This window comes from Podarcis erhardii, assembly GCF_964252035.2.
Source record: "Podarcis erhardii genome assembly, chromosome: 12".
Lineage (NCBI taxonomy): Eukaryota > Metazoa > Chordata > Lepidosauria > Squamata > Lacertidae > Podarcis > Podarcis erhardii.
This window is the reverse complement of record NC_138513.1, coordinates 41,672,286-41,685,223: the sequence shown is the minus strand read 5'-3', so window position 1 is coordinate 41,685,223 and position 12,938 is coordinate 41,672,286. Positions and strand designations below refer to the sequence as shown.

At 43.3% G+C, this 12,938-nt stretch overlaps 1 protein-coding gene across 7 annotated transcripts in view; it reads left to right on the top strand.

Annotated features, from left to right (window-relative positions):
- MYRIP (myosin VIIA and Rab interacting protein) overlaps positions 1 to 12,938 on the top strand; it is a 155,912-nt gene that overhangs the window by 98,101 nt on the left and 44,873 nt on the right. For all 7 annotated transcript variants that reach the window (XM_081882012.1, XM_081882016.1, XM_081882011.1 and 4 more), the window contains exon 4: positions 8,074 to 8,210. In XM_081882012.1, the coding sequence (XP_081738138.1) occupies positions 8,074 to 8,210 (137 nt within the window). The remainder of the gene's footprint in view (positions 1 to 8,073; positions 8,211 to 12,938) is intronic.

Genomic DNA, 12,938 nt, shown 5'->3' with positions numbered 1-12,938 from the left:
CATCTCTATTTTTTGCAAAGGCTAGACTTCCAGAGTGAAGGATTAACCATTTAGAGATAAAAGTTGAATCTGAGCAGATGCAGTATAAGAAATTCAAGGGGTGGGTGGGTAATAATGTGGTTTGTTAAGAGAGATTCAAATGAATTTCAATTGCTTTTTGTTGTTAATAGCGGTGAGTGCTTTCTTCCTCTCTGTAGCTGGGGTTTTCCAGCTGTTTGTTTGCAACGTGGTCTTGAAGTGAGGAGCAGATCTCGGATCAGGTTGTTGACTTTTTGCTGTTCGTATTGTAAATAAAAAGCTGTGCACATTTTTAATAATCAGGATTACAGAACTAATTTGCATGGTTTATCCTGTGCTATTTATTTTTTTAAATAGAGATGACCTTGTATCTCTTTTGCAAATATTTTTTATGCTTCAGCAACTGCAGATTTTTGTTCTGCTATTTTTCGAGAATCCTTGGACCGATGTGAAGCTTGCAGAAACAGAAACCTCCTCTTAGGTAATTTTAAATAACTAATTTATGATTTATACATTGCTTTGTTTGTTATCTGCTAGGTATCACAGAATGTTAGGTTTGTCTATTTAACTGGAATCTTCTGAATGGCATGCAAGTCATTCCAGTTTGACAAAGCAGGATAGAAACACACAGTAACCACATTTCCACATTTCATAACCTTATATTAGGTTTTGTGTACAGGTTATATTAGGACAAGTGGTATTTATCAATAATCTGCTTTGAAATGCAGCAGTGGGGGATGCCATTATTTAACGAAATATTTAATACTGCACAAGACAATTCATGTGCTATTGTACTGTCATTTTTAACAGAAAATTGTTGTCATTTAAAATGTCTCCTGAAACAGATCAATTCAAAAGTTATTATACAGAGAGTCTCTTGTGTTTCAGCTGCAGATTTCATATGCTGATACACTCATCAAAGGAACAGCTGCAGAAGTTTTACCTTATCTTGCTATTATGATTACAATATTTTTATTTGGAATGTAAATGAACACAAATGGCCAGAAATGCACTGTTTTGATACTTTAACTGCCTATAACTGGTTCTGAGATTGCTATGAGAACATGCTGCATTACTCACATCTCAAGAAACATTAAATGTGTCCCCAATGTCTCATACATAGCCAATGACGCTTGGAACATAACACATGTCCTGCCTACCTGTTGAGCTAACTGTAAAATTTCCCAACTCTAATAGAGATTCCTTTCCTGCCTCATTTGCAATTTAGTAATTAACAGAACACCTACAAGGGCCATGAACAAAACTAGCTTCCTGCTTGGCTGGTCCCAAACTTGCAAATCACAATTCTCGTTCCTGGTTGGCCAACAGTTGCAAAGCAAAAGTCTGTTTCCAAAAGTTTCCCTTTTGAAAAAAGAGAGAGAGAGAGAGAGAGAGAGAGGTTTTCCCTTTGGAATGTCAGTGTCATAAATCACCCATTCTAGGGAAACAACATGGTTTATGACAACATAAGAGTATGCTAAATCTTAGATAGTTGCTAAGCTAAATTTTAGAGCTAGTGAGTTATCAAACTTCCAAATAATGCATAGAATATGCATGAATAGATGCTAGAACATTTATCTTTTGGTTTCTTTTCTAAATAATAATAATGTTTTGCAAACAGGAATGTATTAAGTAGATCCTTAGACACTGGGGTTTGCCCGGGGTAAGCCTTCTGGGAGCTACCACTGAAAAAGTTCACATCTGTCAGAGGAGACACACAGAGAAGAACCTCTGGTAACAGACTCAGGCAGTCCCTGAGGTGCTGGGTTCTTGAGCTGCATAAGGCTTTATAGATCCAAACCAGCAATGTGAGTTGAGCCTGGAAACCCATCAGTAGTCAGTGGAGCCAGGCCAGAACTGGTGTGACACGGTCAGGCCTTTCCCAAAGAGTGGCGGCGGTGGCGGTGGCCTGATGCAGTGCCTCCCTCAGCCCGCCCCACTGCGCTGCGCCACGTTTTGACAGTGCCAGCACCCCCCTTGGCCACCGTAGAGGTTCACAAGTTCCTGCCAAACCCAGCAATTCAAATGGGCCAATCCGCAGCAGCCTGGGGGTGTGGCTTGGGGAACGGACCCAAAGGAAGCAGGCTTCACTCAGGTCCACCCACCGGCTATTTATCCCAGCCGACACTGCTGAGTGTCACCTACCCTGCCCCCTCCCTTCATTAATAGTTGCTTATTGCTTTAACTGTTTCCTTTTCAGCCAGGAGGGCTTTGCTGTGGTCTTTTGACGGTTGTTGTATTCGGGGCTGGGAAGGAATTTTCCTTGCGTTGTAGGTTTCACCTTCCCCATAGTCACAACTTTGGCAGTTTAGGCCTTGGGCAGAATCCTGTATTCTTTCATCCATTTGAGTGGAGGGTTTGAAGTGGTGACTCATTTCCCCCTTTTTCCCTGCGGTGGCAATAACAGGGTCCCCCGTTAGAGGGGTCTGGAGGGAAGTCTGTGTCCAAAGAGCCAGCTGTTTAGGGCTAGTGGGTCACAGAGCTTCTCTCAGCATTTGGGAGGCCATCTGCGTAAACCTGTGTTTTGTGATGGACCCATCTCCCAAATAGACCCTGTCATGCCTCAGATCCCCAGGAGGGGGCTGAGAGGGCTGCATGCCCAATGCCTTTGGCTTCCTACATCTGAAATCAACACAAGTTGTAGCCAGTTTAAATCCCAGACAGTTGTCATCTCCATTTGTTTGACCCCTTCCAGATCAGGCGCACCGGGGTGGGGGGCTCTGCGGCTGGGCATGCGACTGGCGTTACACGGTCAGACCTTCTGGTCCCAGTCAGCAGCCTGGCCACTGAATTCTGCACTGGCTGCAATTTCTGAACCATCTTCAAAGGCAGCCCCACATATCATGCATTGCAGTCATCTAACTTAGAGGCTACCATAGGATAGACAACAGAAGCTGGATTATCCCTGTCTGGATAGTGTCACTGCTGGGCCACCAGCTGAAGCTGATCTAAAGCATTCTGCCTTATTTCTCCAGTGAGAGCAGTGGAGCCAGATGTGTATCTGCTCCTTTAGGGTGTGTGCAATTCCATCCAGACAGGTTGAAGCCCACTTACCCTGTCTAGGGAACTACCCACTAATAGTGCCTCAGTCTTCTCTGTGTTGAGCTTGATTGTATTTGTTTATCCTTTTACTACTGTATGTTTACCAACAAATACACCCTTGGGTTTAATTGCTCTAAATGAGTGTTATTGAGCAAGATCAGAAATAACTCAGCCAGAAGGACAGGCCCTAGGTGAGATTCAAAAGACAGTTCATAAAAAGGTATGTTTGTGTGTTATAGACCTGTACCTAGGTTTTTACTCTTCTGTGTAGTCCCTGTTTTGGAAGTGGAATAGCCATAGATCAGACATGGCCAAACTTGGCCCTCCAGACGTTTTGGACTACAACTCCCATCATCCCTAGCTAACAGGACCAGTGGTCAGGGATGATATGATATGATATGATATCATATCATGATCATATCATCATATCATATGATATCATGATATCATATGATATCATGATATATGTGATATGATAGCCATGTTCAAATATATAAAAGGATGTCACATAGAGGAGGGAGAAAGGTTGTTTTCTGCTGCTCCAGAGAAGCGGACACGGAGCAATGGTTCCAAACTACAAGAAAAAAGATTCCACCTAAACATTAGGAAGAACTTCCTGACAGTAAGAGCTGTTCGACAGTGGAATTTGCTGCCAAGGAGTGTGGTGGAGTCTCCTTCTTTGGAGGTCTTTAAGCAGAGGCTTGACAACCATATGTCAGGAGTGCTCTGATGGTGTTTCCTGCTTGGCAGGGGGTTGGACTCAATGGCCCTTGTGGTCTCTTCCAACTCTATGATTCTATGATTCTATGATGGGAACTGTAGTTCCAAACATCTGGAGGGCCAAGTTTGACCATGCCTGCCATAGATGTCGAGTGGTAGCAAACTCAGGGCTTACCCACAACTTACCTTTTGCCCCACTCTTTCCAGGCACAGGTCATCACTTTAAAACTCCAGAGCTTTCCCTGCAGAAGCCCGCTCTCTAAAGTTGAACCGGAGCAAAATGCTATCTGGGTTTTCTGTGGACTGCCATTTGCTCCAATTCAGCGTTTTAGAGTGGGGTTTTTTGGGGGGGGGCGGGGAGCTCTGCAGCAAAAACAAAAGGAGGCACTCAGATGCAGAGCTTTAAAAAGCTGGCCATGCCTGGAAAGTGTGGAGGAAAGGTAGGTGTGGATAAGCCCTCCCTGCAGTAAATCCCAGGGCTGTTTTAGTTACAGTTCACAACACTCTGTGTAAAAGTCAGTAGTCAAAATTCTTCAGGTGAGTTGGTTTTAAGTCATACATATAACTGTAGCAATTGGGGGAGCTGCGTATTTTTAGTTTAAAGTGTTTGTGCTAACTAACTAAACAAATATGTGGAAACAGAGATCTGCTAATATTTAATAGTTATTGTGGACAGGTAACCTGAAAGCAGTGTTCTCCTTTATTTATTCATGTCTAGTTAATTTGTGGCTGGCGGGGGCGGGTCAAGCATGCAGAACATATGCCAGCTTGATGTTCCAAATAATCTGTCAGCTTCCAGATTTTAAATATAGCTGTTTTTCTGGTGTATACTTGCTACAAATATGTGCTACAAAGGTCCCTTAATCAACTGCCCTGCGCAGCAAAATAGAACATATGAGATAGGGCCAGTATATATTGTCTGCTCACTAAAGCACCATGATGGAGGGGGTGTCTAGTTTGTCGGGGGGAGGGAAATGTCTCCTGACTGTGTGACATCAAACATTGAAATGGGAATAGAAGAAAAGTCCTTGGGGGTGTACCCCAAGAGCATTGGGGACCATGGATTAAGTCAAGACGGCCTGATACGAATGATTATTGAGGAGCATTCTGAAAAAGTAGCTGGCAACATCAGTGAAGAGAGGTTTTCACAGGGTTTTATAAGCAAAACGAGGAAAAACTGAACTTGGGAGACTGAAAACCATATATATTTAATTTTCCATTTGAAACCCATTTACTCATTTTGTCTAGAAAGCTGTTCCTTCCCAGGTGAGAAAACCGTAATGGGCAGATGTGTCTATTTTATGAAACTAATGAAACTGAGGTCTTTTAGCCAAGGGGCCTGGTAGGAATTTTTCCACTTGGCAAATTGGCACCGGCCATTTGGTTTTTTCTCCTACCTCATAGCAAATCATCACAACTTTGTAAGGCTAGGCGGTTAGGCATTGGAGTATTCGGCCGAAGGTGAGGGGAGGTAGTGGCCATCACCTACCTTTCCTAATTCAAGGGTAGTCCGTTAAAGGAATCCGGGGGCGTGGTCTCCATCCGAAGCCCCAGACAGGGGGGCTAGGGCCATGGCACCACCCCAGCGGTGACCCTGGGGGAGTCCCTAGTTGATGTGCATCAGCAGGGCTCCCCTACTGGTGGTTAACCCTTCCAAGACTCCTGCAGATGGGCAGGAGTCAGATATAGTTGTGTGGTTTCCAATGCCTAATCCAATACCACTCACATTCTGCAGCCAATAAAGTTGTGGCCTTTTTCGCCCATTAACCTAAAATACTGTTTCATGTGTCCTTATTCCACTTCCCGGGAGGGTTTGGGACCTTACCATGCAATGAGCTGCTAGCATTGTCACTCTTCAGAGTTCCACTCCTTTCTCAGAATCTCTAGATATTACATTATTGATTGGGTGGCTGGATGGATGGATGGATGCATTAAATCTCTAACACACATGCATGCGTATTTGTACACTGAGGAATCACAGTCTGACATTTCAGATGCTGCAGATGCTGAGATCTGTTTTTGACTGCTGATATAGCCTGGTGTAGGACAAGTATGTGATGGTAGATTAAAAAAAAAAAAAATGCACTACTGCGTTGGGATTTTTCAGTGAGTGGAAAATAGTGGAAGATATCAAACGGCAAATGAATATAGCAGATGGAACAGAGCACTGAACAATGTCTGATGCAGGTGATAGTGCCTGAGCAGTGGTTTTTGAGGGGTGGGAAAGGTGCTATAAGCATATCATCTATTTTAATCTGTGAAATGTTAGAAGCTTGCAAGGAATGTTGCCAGTATCTTCAGATTCTCATGAATATCTTTGTCTGTGGAGGCTGGTCCACTAGGGCAGTTGGGGCACAGCGCTTCCAAGGAGAATGTCAAGCAACTATCACACACACACAAACAAACAAACACACACCGCAAATCTCAAAGCCACACATTCTTTCCTGTCCCACACACATATTTTACACTTCTTGCCTGGAATTGCCATCACTCACTTTTTAAGGAGAATCCAGACAATGTTATTGCCAACACACGTTGCACTCCAGTCTGCCTGTGCCATCCTATGGTCTTTTCCAGAGAAGATTCGGGGCCATTATTAAAATGCAACTGTGGCATCCATTGTGGTGCTGGCAAAGCGCTAAAAAGTCTTTTCAAGGTTTTCATACCTTAAATCAGTTGTTTCTTCATTGCAGCTTCTGCCTCTGTTACTGCTCAGTTTCAAGTGCATGGCTGATGAGTAGCTACATCAGCCTGTAGGGACCCAGCCTCATATAACCAGCGTGCATGAGTCTAATTCAAGCATGAAGGGGTTAATGCCATAAAGTAAGCTGTCCTGCCAGGCTTAGCCTATGTCACTTCCTCTCACCTTGGAGGGAAATGGGCACCAGGTTCAACACCGCTTCAATTTTGCACCAGGTCCTGGGCACCACTCAAGATTTAAGGCCATGCTTGCTACCTACTGTTCTCATTTCAGAATGAAGAGCTTGTGTGGAAGCAACTTTCTTTCTTTCTTTCTTTCTTTCTTTCTTTCTTTCTTTCTTTCTTCCCTTACTTTTCTTGCCTCTCCCTTTGTGTGATCTCATCAGTTCATGGTTTGTAGTAACACTTTTACATTGGGTTCGTTCATTGAACCAGTCAGTTTTTCAGTACTTGAATATGGGCTGAATCATCACATGACACATAATCCTGATACTCAGTCACAATATTGCTTCTGTGGATTTTTTTTTTAAACCACCTGTTAATAGGATTTGACTTTACATAACACAATCTATGGCCTTGGGATTTCAGGCTGCGAACAATTAATATGGCTGTCCTTGTAGCACGGAAACTAGAAGAAAATAGCTTTAGCCATTTTCCCCTTTAAAATGAGAGTGACAGTGTTCTTTAAATGAGCATTTGTATTTCATGGAGAGAATCGGCATACACTGCAGTATAGGTAAGTGAAAGAAAATGATTTCATATATAGATCTGGAGGTGGAGTTTATTCAGTTTTCTACATACATTGAAAGCCTGCATTTGCAGAACACGGTTACTTGAGGTTTCCAAAATGCAGGTCAACATTAAAAGATTCTGAAACAAGCAGACTGTGTCCTTATTTCTCTTTTGAATGGGCCCTTTATTGTAATACCTTCTAACAGGGATAGCTCCTTCCCCTCCAGATCCTTTCTATACAGTAGGAATCAGGAGGGACATTTGTGACTTAACGTAACGCTAAGAGGCTGAAAAGCTTTAGAAGATTCATCACAATCTGTTAGGGAATTCATGCAGAAAAGATACACAGATTTAGACTTCATGGTAGAAATTAATATATCGGACAAATGTCAGATTAAAAACTCACCAGAAGCATAGCAAAGGGAATTTCAAAATGGTTTCTGATCACCAGAGGAAGGGAGGAGGGGCAGAGGAAGATGTGATCAACATACCATGAATCCAATTTGTTTGGTGGGTTCCATTGTTATGAAATGATTGTTTTCTCAAAACCTCTGCGAAACAGAGAGAAAAGAAGATTCAAAGCACCTGAGCAATGACTATAATTATTTGCTTGTGCAAACCAAATCCATAATGTTCTCTGTTGTAAGAGCATCAAAATGTCTTCAGTTTGCAGATTAGACAAATTACAACAAACAGCATGATAGAGAGCTAGGCTAAAACCAGGGGTGGTGATTAGAGTTTATATATTTTACTTATTTTTACCCCAGCCCAGCCTTCCTGAAACTACTGAGAAATTGTTTTAAAAGAAACCCCAGCTTGGTTCTAAATTTTCTGAAATCTATCTTTCTTCCTTTCTTCCAGACTTTTACGAGCTCAGTCGCTGGAATGGTACTACAATAATGTGAAAAGCCGCTTCAAGCGTTTTGGAAGTGCTAAAGTCCTGAAGAATTTATACAGAAAACATCGGCTGGAGACCGGAGCTTGTTCTGATATACTAGGTATAGAGGCAATGTCTTGTGGCACCTTAAAGGCTAACAGATTTATTGTAGCATAAATGTTCATGGGCACAAGTCCACTTTATCACATCTGTGCATACATGGGTATGGAGGGCAGGAATGCAAAGCATAAATCTGTGAGAATTCTGTGTAAAGCTTATGAATATTTATTTTGCTTTTATTAACAGCAATAACCGGTGGCATTATCCTCGTTTTCTTACGCTAGTTGCTACCTGTAGTGGGATTGTAAACTATTGTCTGCATTCAAGATTAAAGCAAATAGAATAAAAGTTATTGATTAGGTCTGAGTTATAAATTTCAAACTGGTGTTTCTATTTGAAATTCCTCTGCTGGAGAATGACAACTTTCAGGTCAGCAATAGGGGTATTCCGGGAGACTGAAATGTTCTTCCGCTGTTGCAGTTTCTGATGTCAGATTTGTGTCCGTTTACAGGCAACTCTTAATTTGCGCTTGTTTGATGCATGCACAACCGTGTGTGCCATGTTTGACACCGGAAGAGGGTAGGACGAGGCAGGGTGGGCTTATGCACACGATGTCCCGGAACATAAACCCCACATAAATTGGGTGTCGGTGTGTTGCCTGTACTCACATGTGTAGAGACCAGCCTGCTCAGTCTATGCAGAAGAGCTTTGCTTGCAGGTGAGGGCATGTATCACATTGGAAGATGGATGGAAACCTGGTATTGTGGCTGACTTTAGAACTTGTAAATAGTGTTGCCTGAGTGTGTTCAGGGACAGAAAGATGCATCTAGGTTTGTTGTAGTATCTAGCCCAGGGGTTGGCAACGTTTTTTGAGGCTGGGCCGGTCCACTCCCTAGCTGACCTCTCAGTGGGCTGGAGTGTGCGCACCTGTGCGTGCGCTGAAGCTATTTCCGGCTCTCTTCTGGGTCAGAAGAGCACCAGAAATAGTGTGTGCACATGCGCACACCGGAAGTGTGCCGGAAATAGCATATACGCCGGAAGTCAGTCCCCGCAGCGGGAAAAAAAATGGCGCTGCGGGGAAAAAAGAAGCACAGAATCCCCACGCCGATTCACGGAACGGCTGTGGGCCTGTTCCAGGAAGTCATGGGCTGGAAGCAGCCCATGGGCCTTAGGTTGCTGACCTCTGATCTAGCCTCTGTGTTTATCTCTCTCTTATGTGTCCTGTTGCTGGTCATCAGCTGTTTTAACATTAAAAGGAAAGGGAGTTCATGATGGCTGGGAGTTTGTTAAGAGGGAGATAGTAAAAGCACAACTTCAGGCAATACCAATGAGACGGAAACATGGAAGGTGCCTAAAGAAGCCAGGGTGGCTATCTAAAGAACTTTTAACTGAGTTAAGATTAAAAAAGGATGTGTACAAAAAATGGAAAAGGGGGGAAACCACCAAAGAGGAATTCAAACAAATAGCCAGCACGTGTAGACACAAAGTCAGAAAAGCTAAAGCACAGAATGAACTCAGGCTTGCTAGAGAGGTTAAAAGCAACAAAAAAGGCTTTCATGGGTATGTTCGTAGCAAAAGGAAGAACAAAGAAACAGTGGGGTCACTCAGAGGAGAAGATGGTGTAATGCAAACAGGGGACACAGAAAGGGCTGAACTCCTCAATGCCTTCTTTGCCTCAGTCTTCTCCGATAAAGAAAACAATGCCCGACCTGAAGAATTTGGAGCAAATGATTCAGCAGAGGAAACACAGCCCAGAATAACTAAGGAGATAGTACAAGAATACTTGGCTAGTTTAGATGTATTCAAGTCTCCAGGGCCAGATGAGCTGCATCCAAGAGTATTAAAAGAACTGGCAGATGTGATCTCAGAACCACTGGCAGTCATCTTTGAGAATTCCTGGAGAACAGGCGGAGTCCCGGCAGACTGGAGGAGGGCAAATGTTGTCCCTATTTTCAAAAAGGGGAAAAGAGAGGACCCAAATAATTACCGCCCAGTCAGTCTGACATCAATACCAGGGAAGATTCTGGAGCAGATCATTAAGCAAACAGTCTGTGAACACCTAGAAAGGAATGCTGTGATCACCAATAGTCAACATGGATTTCTGAAAAATAAGTCATGTCAGACTAACCTGATCTCGTTTTTTGACAGAATTACAAGCCTGGTAGATGAAGGGAACGCAGTGGATGTAGCCTACCTTGATTTCAGCAAGGCATTTGACAAGGTGCCCCATGATATTCTTGTAAAGAAGCTGGTAAAATGCAGTCTTGACTATGCTACCACTCAGTAGATTTGTAACTGGCTGGCTGACCGAACCCAAAGGGTGCTCATCAATGGTTCCTCTTCATCCTGGAGAAGAGTGACTAGTGGGGTGCCACAGGGTTCTGTCTTGGGCCCGGTCTTATTCAACATCTTTATCAACGACTTGGATGATGGACTCAAGGGCATCCTGATCAAATTTGCAGATGACACCAAACTGGGAGGGGTGGCTAACACCCCAGAGGACAGGATCACACTTCAAAACGACCTTGACAGATTAGAGAACTGGGCCAAAACAAACAAGATGAATTTTAATAGGGAGAAATGTAAAGTATTGCACTTGGGCAAAAAAAATGAGAGGCACAAATACAAGATGGGTGACACCTTGCTTGAGAGCAGTACATGTGAAAAGGATCTAGGAGTCTTGGTTGACCACAAACTTGACATGAGCCAACAGTGTGACGCGGCAGCTAAAAAAGCCAATGCAATTCTGGGCTGCATCAATAGGAGTATTGCATCTAGATCAAGGGAAGTAATAGTGCCACTGTATTCTGCTCTGGTCAGACCTCACCTGGAGTACTGTGTCCAGTTCTGGGCACCACAGTTCAAGAAGGACACTGACAAACTGGAACGTGTCCAGAGGAGGGCAACCAAAATGGTCAAAGGCCTGGAAACGATGCCTTATGAAGAACGGCTAAGGGAGCTGGGCATGTTTAGCCTGGAGAAGAGGAGGTTAAGGGGTGATATGATAGCCATGTTCAAATATATAAAAGGATGTCACATAGAGGAGGGAGAAAGGTTGTTTTCTGCTGCTCCAGAGAAGCGGACACGGAGCAATGGTTCCAAACTACAAGAAAAAAGATTCCACCTAAACATTAGGAAGAACTTCCTGACAGTAAGAGCTGTTCGACAGTGGAATTTGCTGCCAAGGAGTGTGGTGGAGTCTCCTTCTTTGGAGGTCTTTAAGCAGAGGCTTGACAACCATATGTCAGGAGTGCTCTGATGGTGTTTCCTGCTTGGCAGGGGGGTGGACTCAATGGCCCTTGGGTCTCTTCCAACTCTATGATTCTATGATTCTATGAAATTAGTGGGCTATCTCTAGGCAAAGGTCGGTTTGCTATCCAAGTCCTGTGGGAGAAAAATGTTATTATCCAGGAAAATTGAAAATACATTGGAGTGATTTTAGCTGTGAGCAGTATGGGACATGATATAGTATCCTGTCACTTTCTCTTCTGGATCTGTCTTGTAGTAAGTTATTACTGGCTCTTGATCTGTAATGTCTCATGTATATCAAGGCATGAATCTGTGTCCTAACAAAGCTGGGAGAAATGCAGTTGTATCATAAGACTTGGCAATAAACAATAGGCTTTGTGGTGTTTTCTGGGTGGAAGCTAGAGTTGTGCAAATATGTGCCAGTGGTTTCTGGTCTAAGCAATGCTTATATATGTCCATTGTGTAGCTGCACAGTAGTGTCCAGAAGATGAATGTGCAGAATGAACTAGTTGGGGTGGAAACTTATAAAAGCCTCCTTGCAATTCCTCAAGGATTTTCTGCCCATGGGTGCTGATGATGATGATGATGATGAAGATGAAGATGTCATCAGTGTATTTCAGGAAGGGGAGAGGCATTTGAAAGCAGAGTTAAGAAAGAAGTGTGCATAATGTGAAGCCATGAGGTGGTACCCATGGCTGTGTCTTTGCCCCTAATTAGCACATACAGAAAAATTGCTATCAGTTCTTAAGGGTGCCTCTATTTTAGCTTTGTTCTAATCCAATTAAAATCCTTACATCTAATTTTTAACCGGCAATTATTATTATTTTTTGCTTTTTGCAAGTACCATTCTTTATATGTTAGGTCATCTTAGCGAACTTCTGCTGGAACATTTTCCTCCTTTTGTATTAATTCCCATCAGGGAATGTCTTTATGGAGATGGAAAACATTATGTTGGTTAAAAAAAACAAAAAAGCATGGAAAGATCTCTGAGCCGAAGGTGGCAGAAACCTTGCAGTAAGAGGCTACTCATCATCTGTGCTTTCATACTATAGATCGCCAACATAATGCAGCCCAGAGGTACCCTTGCTTCCAAGCAACTCCAAGCAGCAGAGAACAGATAGAAATCAGTCTTCCATCCATCATATTTATTAGTACAATTACAGCAAAAACAAGGACCTCAGTCTATTGTTTGTCTTTACATGAGCTTCCTCTGTAACCTAGGGGAAACCAACAGGGAGCCCTACAGAGGTTGTTGCAGTACAACTCCCATAACCCTTGATCGTCTGATCCCTGATCCAAAACTTATGGGTACCATGTTGGCTACCCCTGATGTAACCCAATTGGCTGCAGGGGGATCTTACAGGGTCCCAGAGCTTATAATCTCTAATATTCACGCCTGAAGCCTTGGCTGTTGGAAATGAGAACGCTAGCATGTCTAGAGGCCCCTTTTGCTGCTTCCAAAGCACATTCCAGAATCAGCCTAAGCTGTCATTGCTGAGGAAGTTCTGGCCTCTGACCGCACTGAACTGCCAAGTATCCT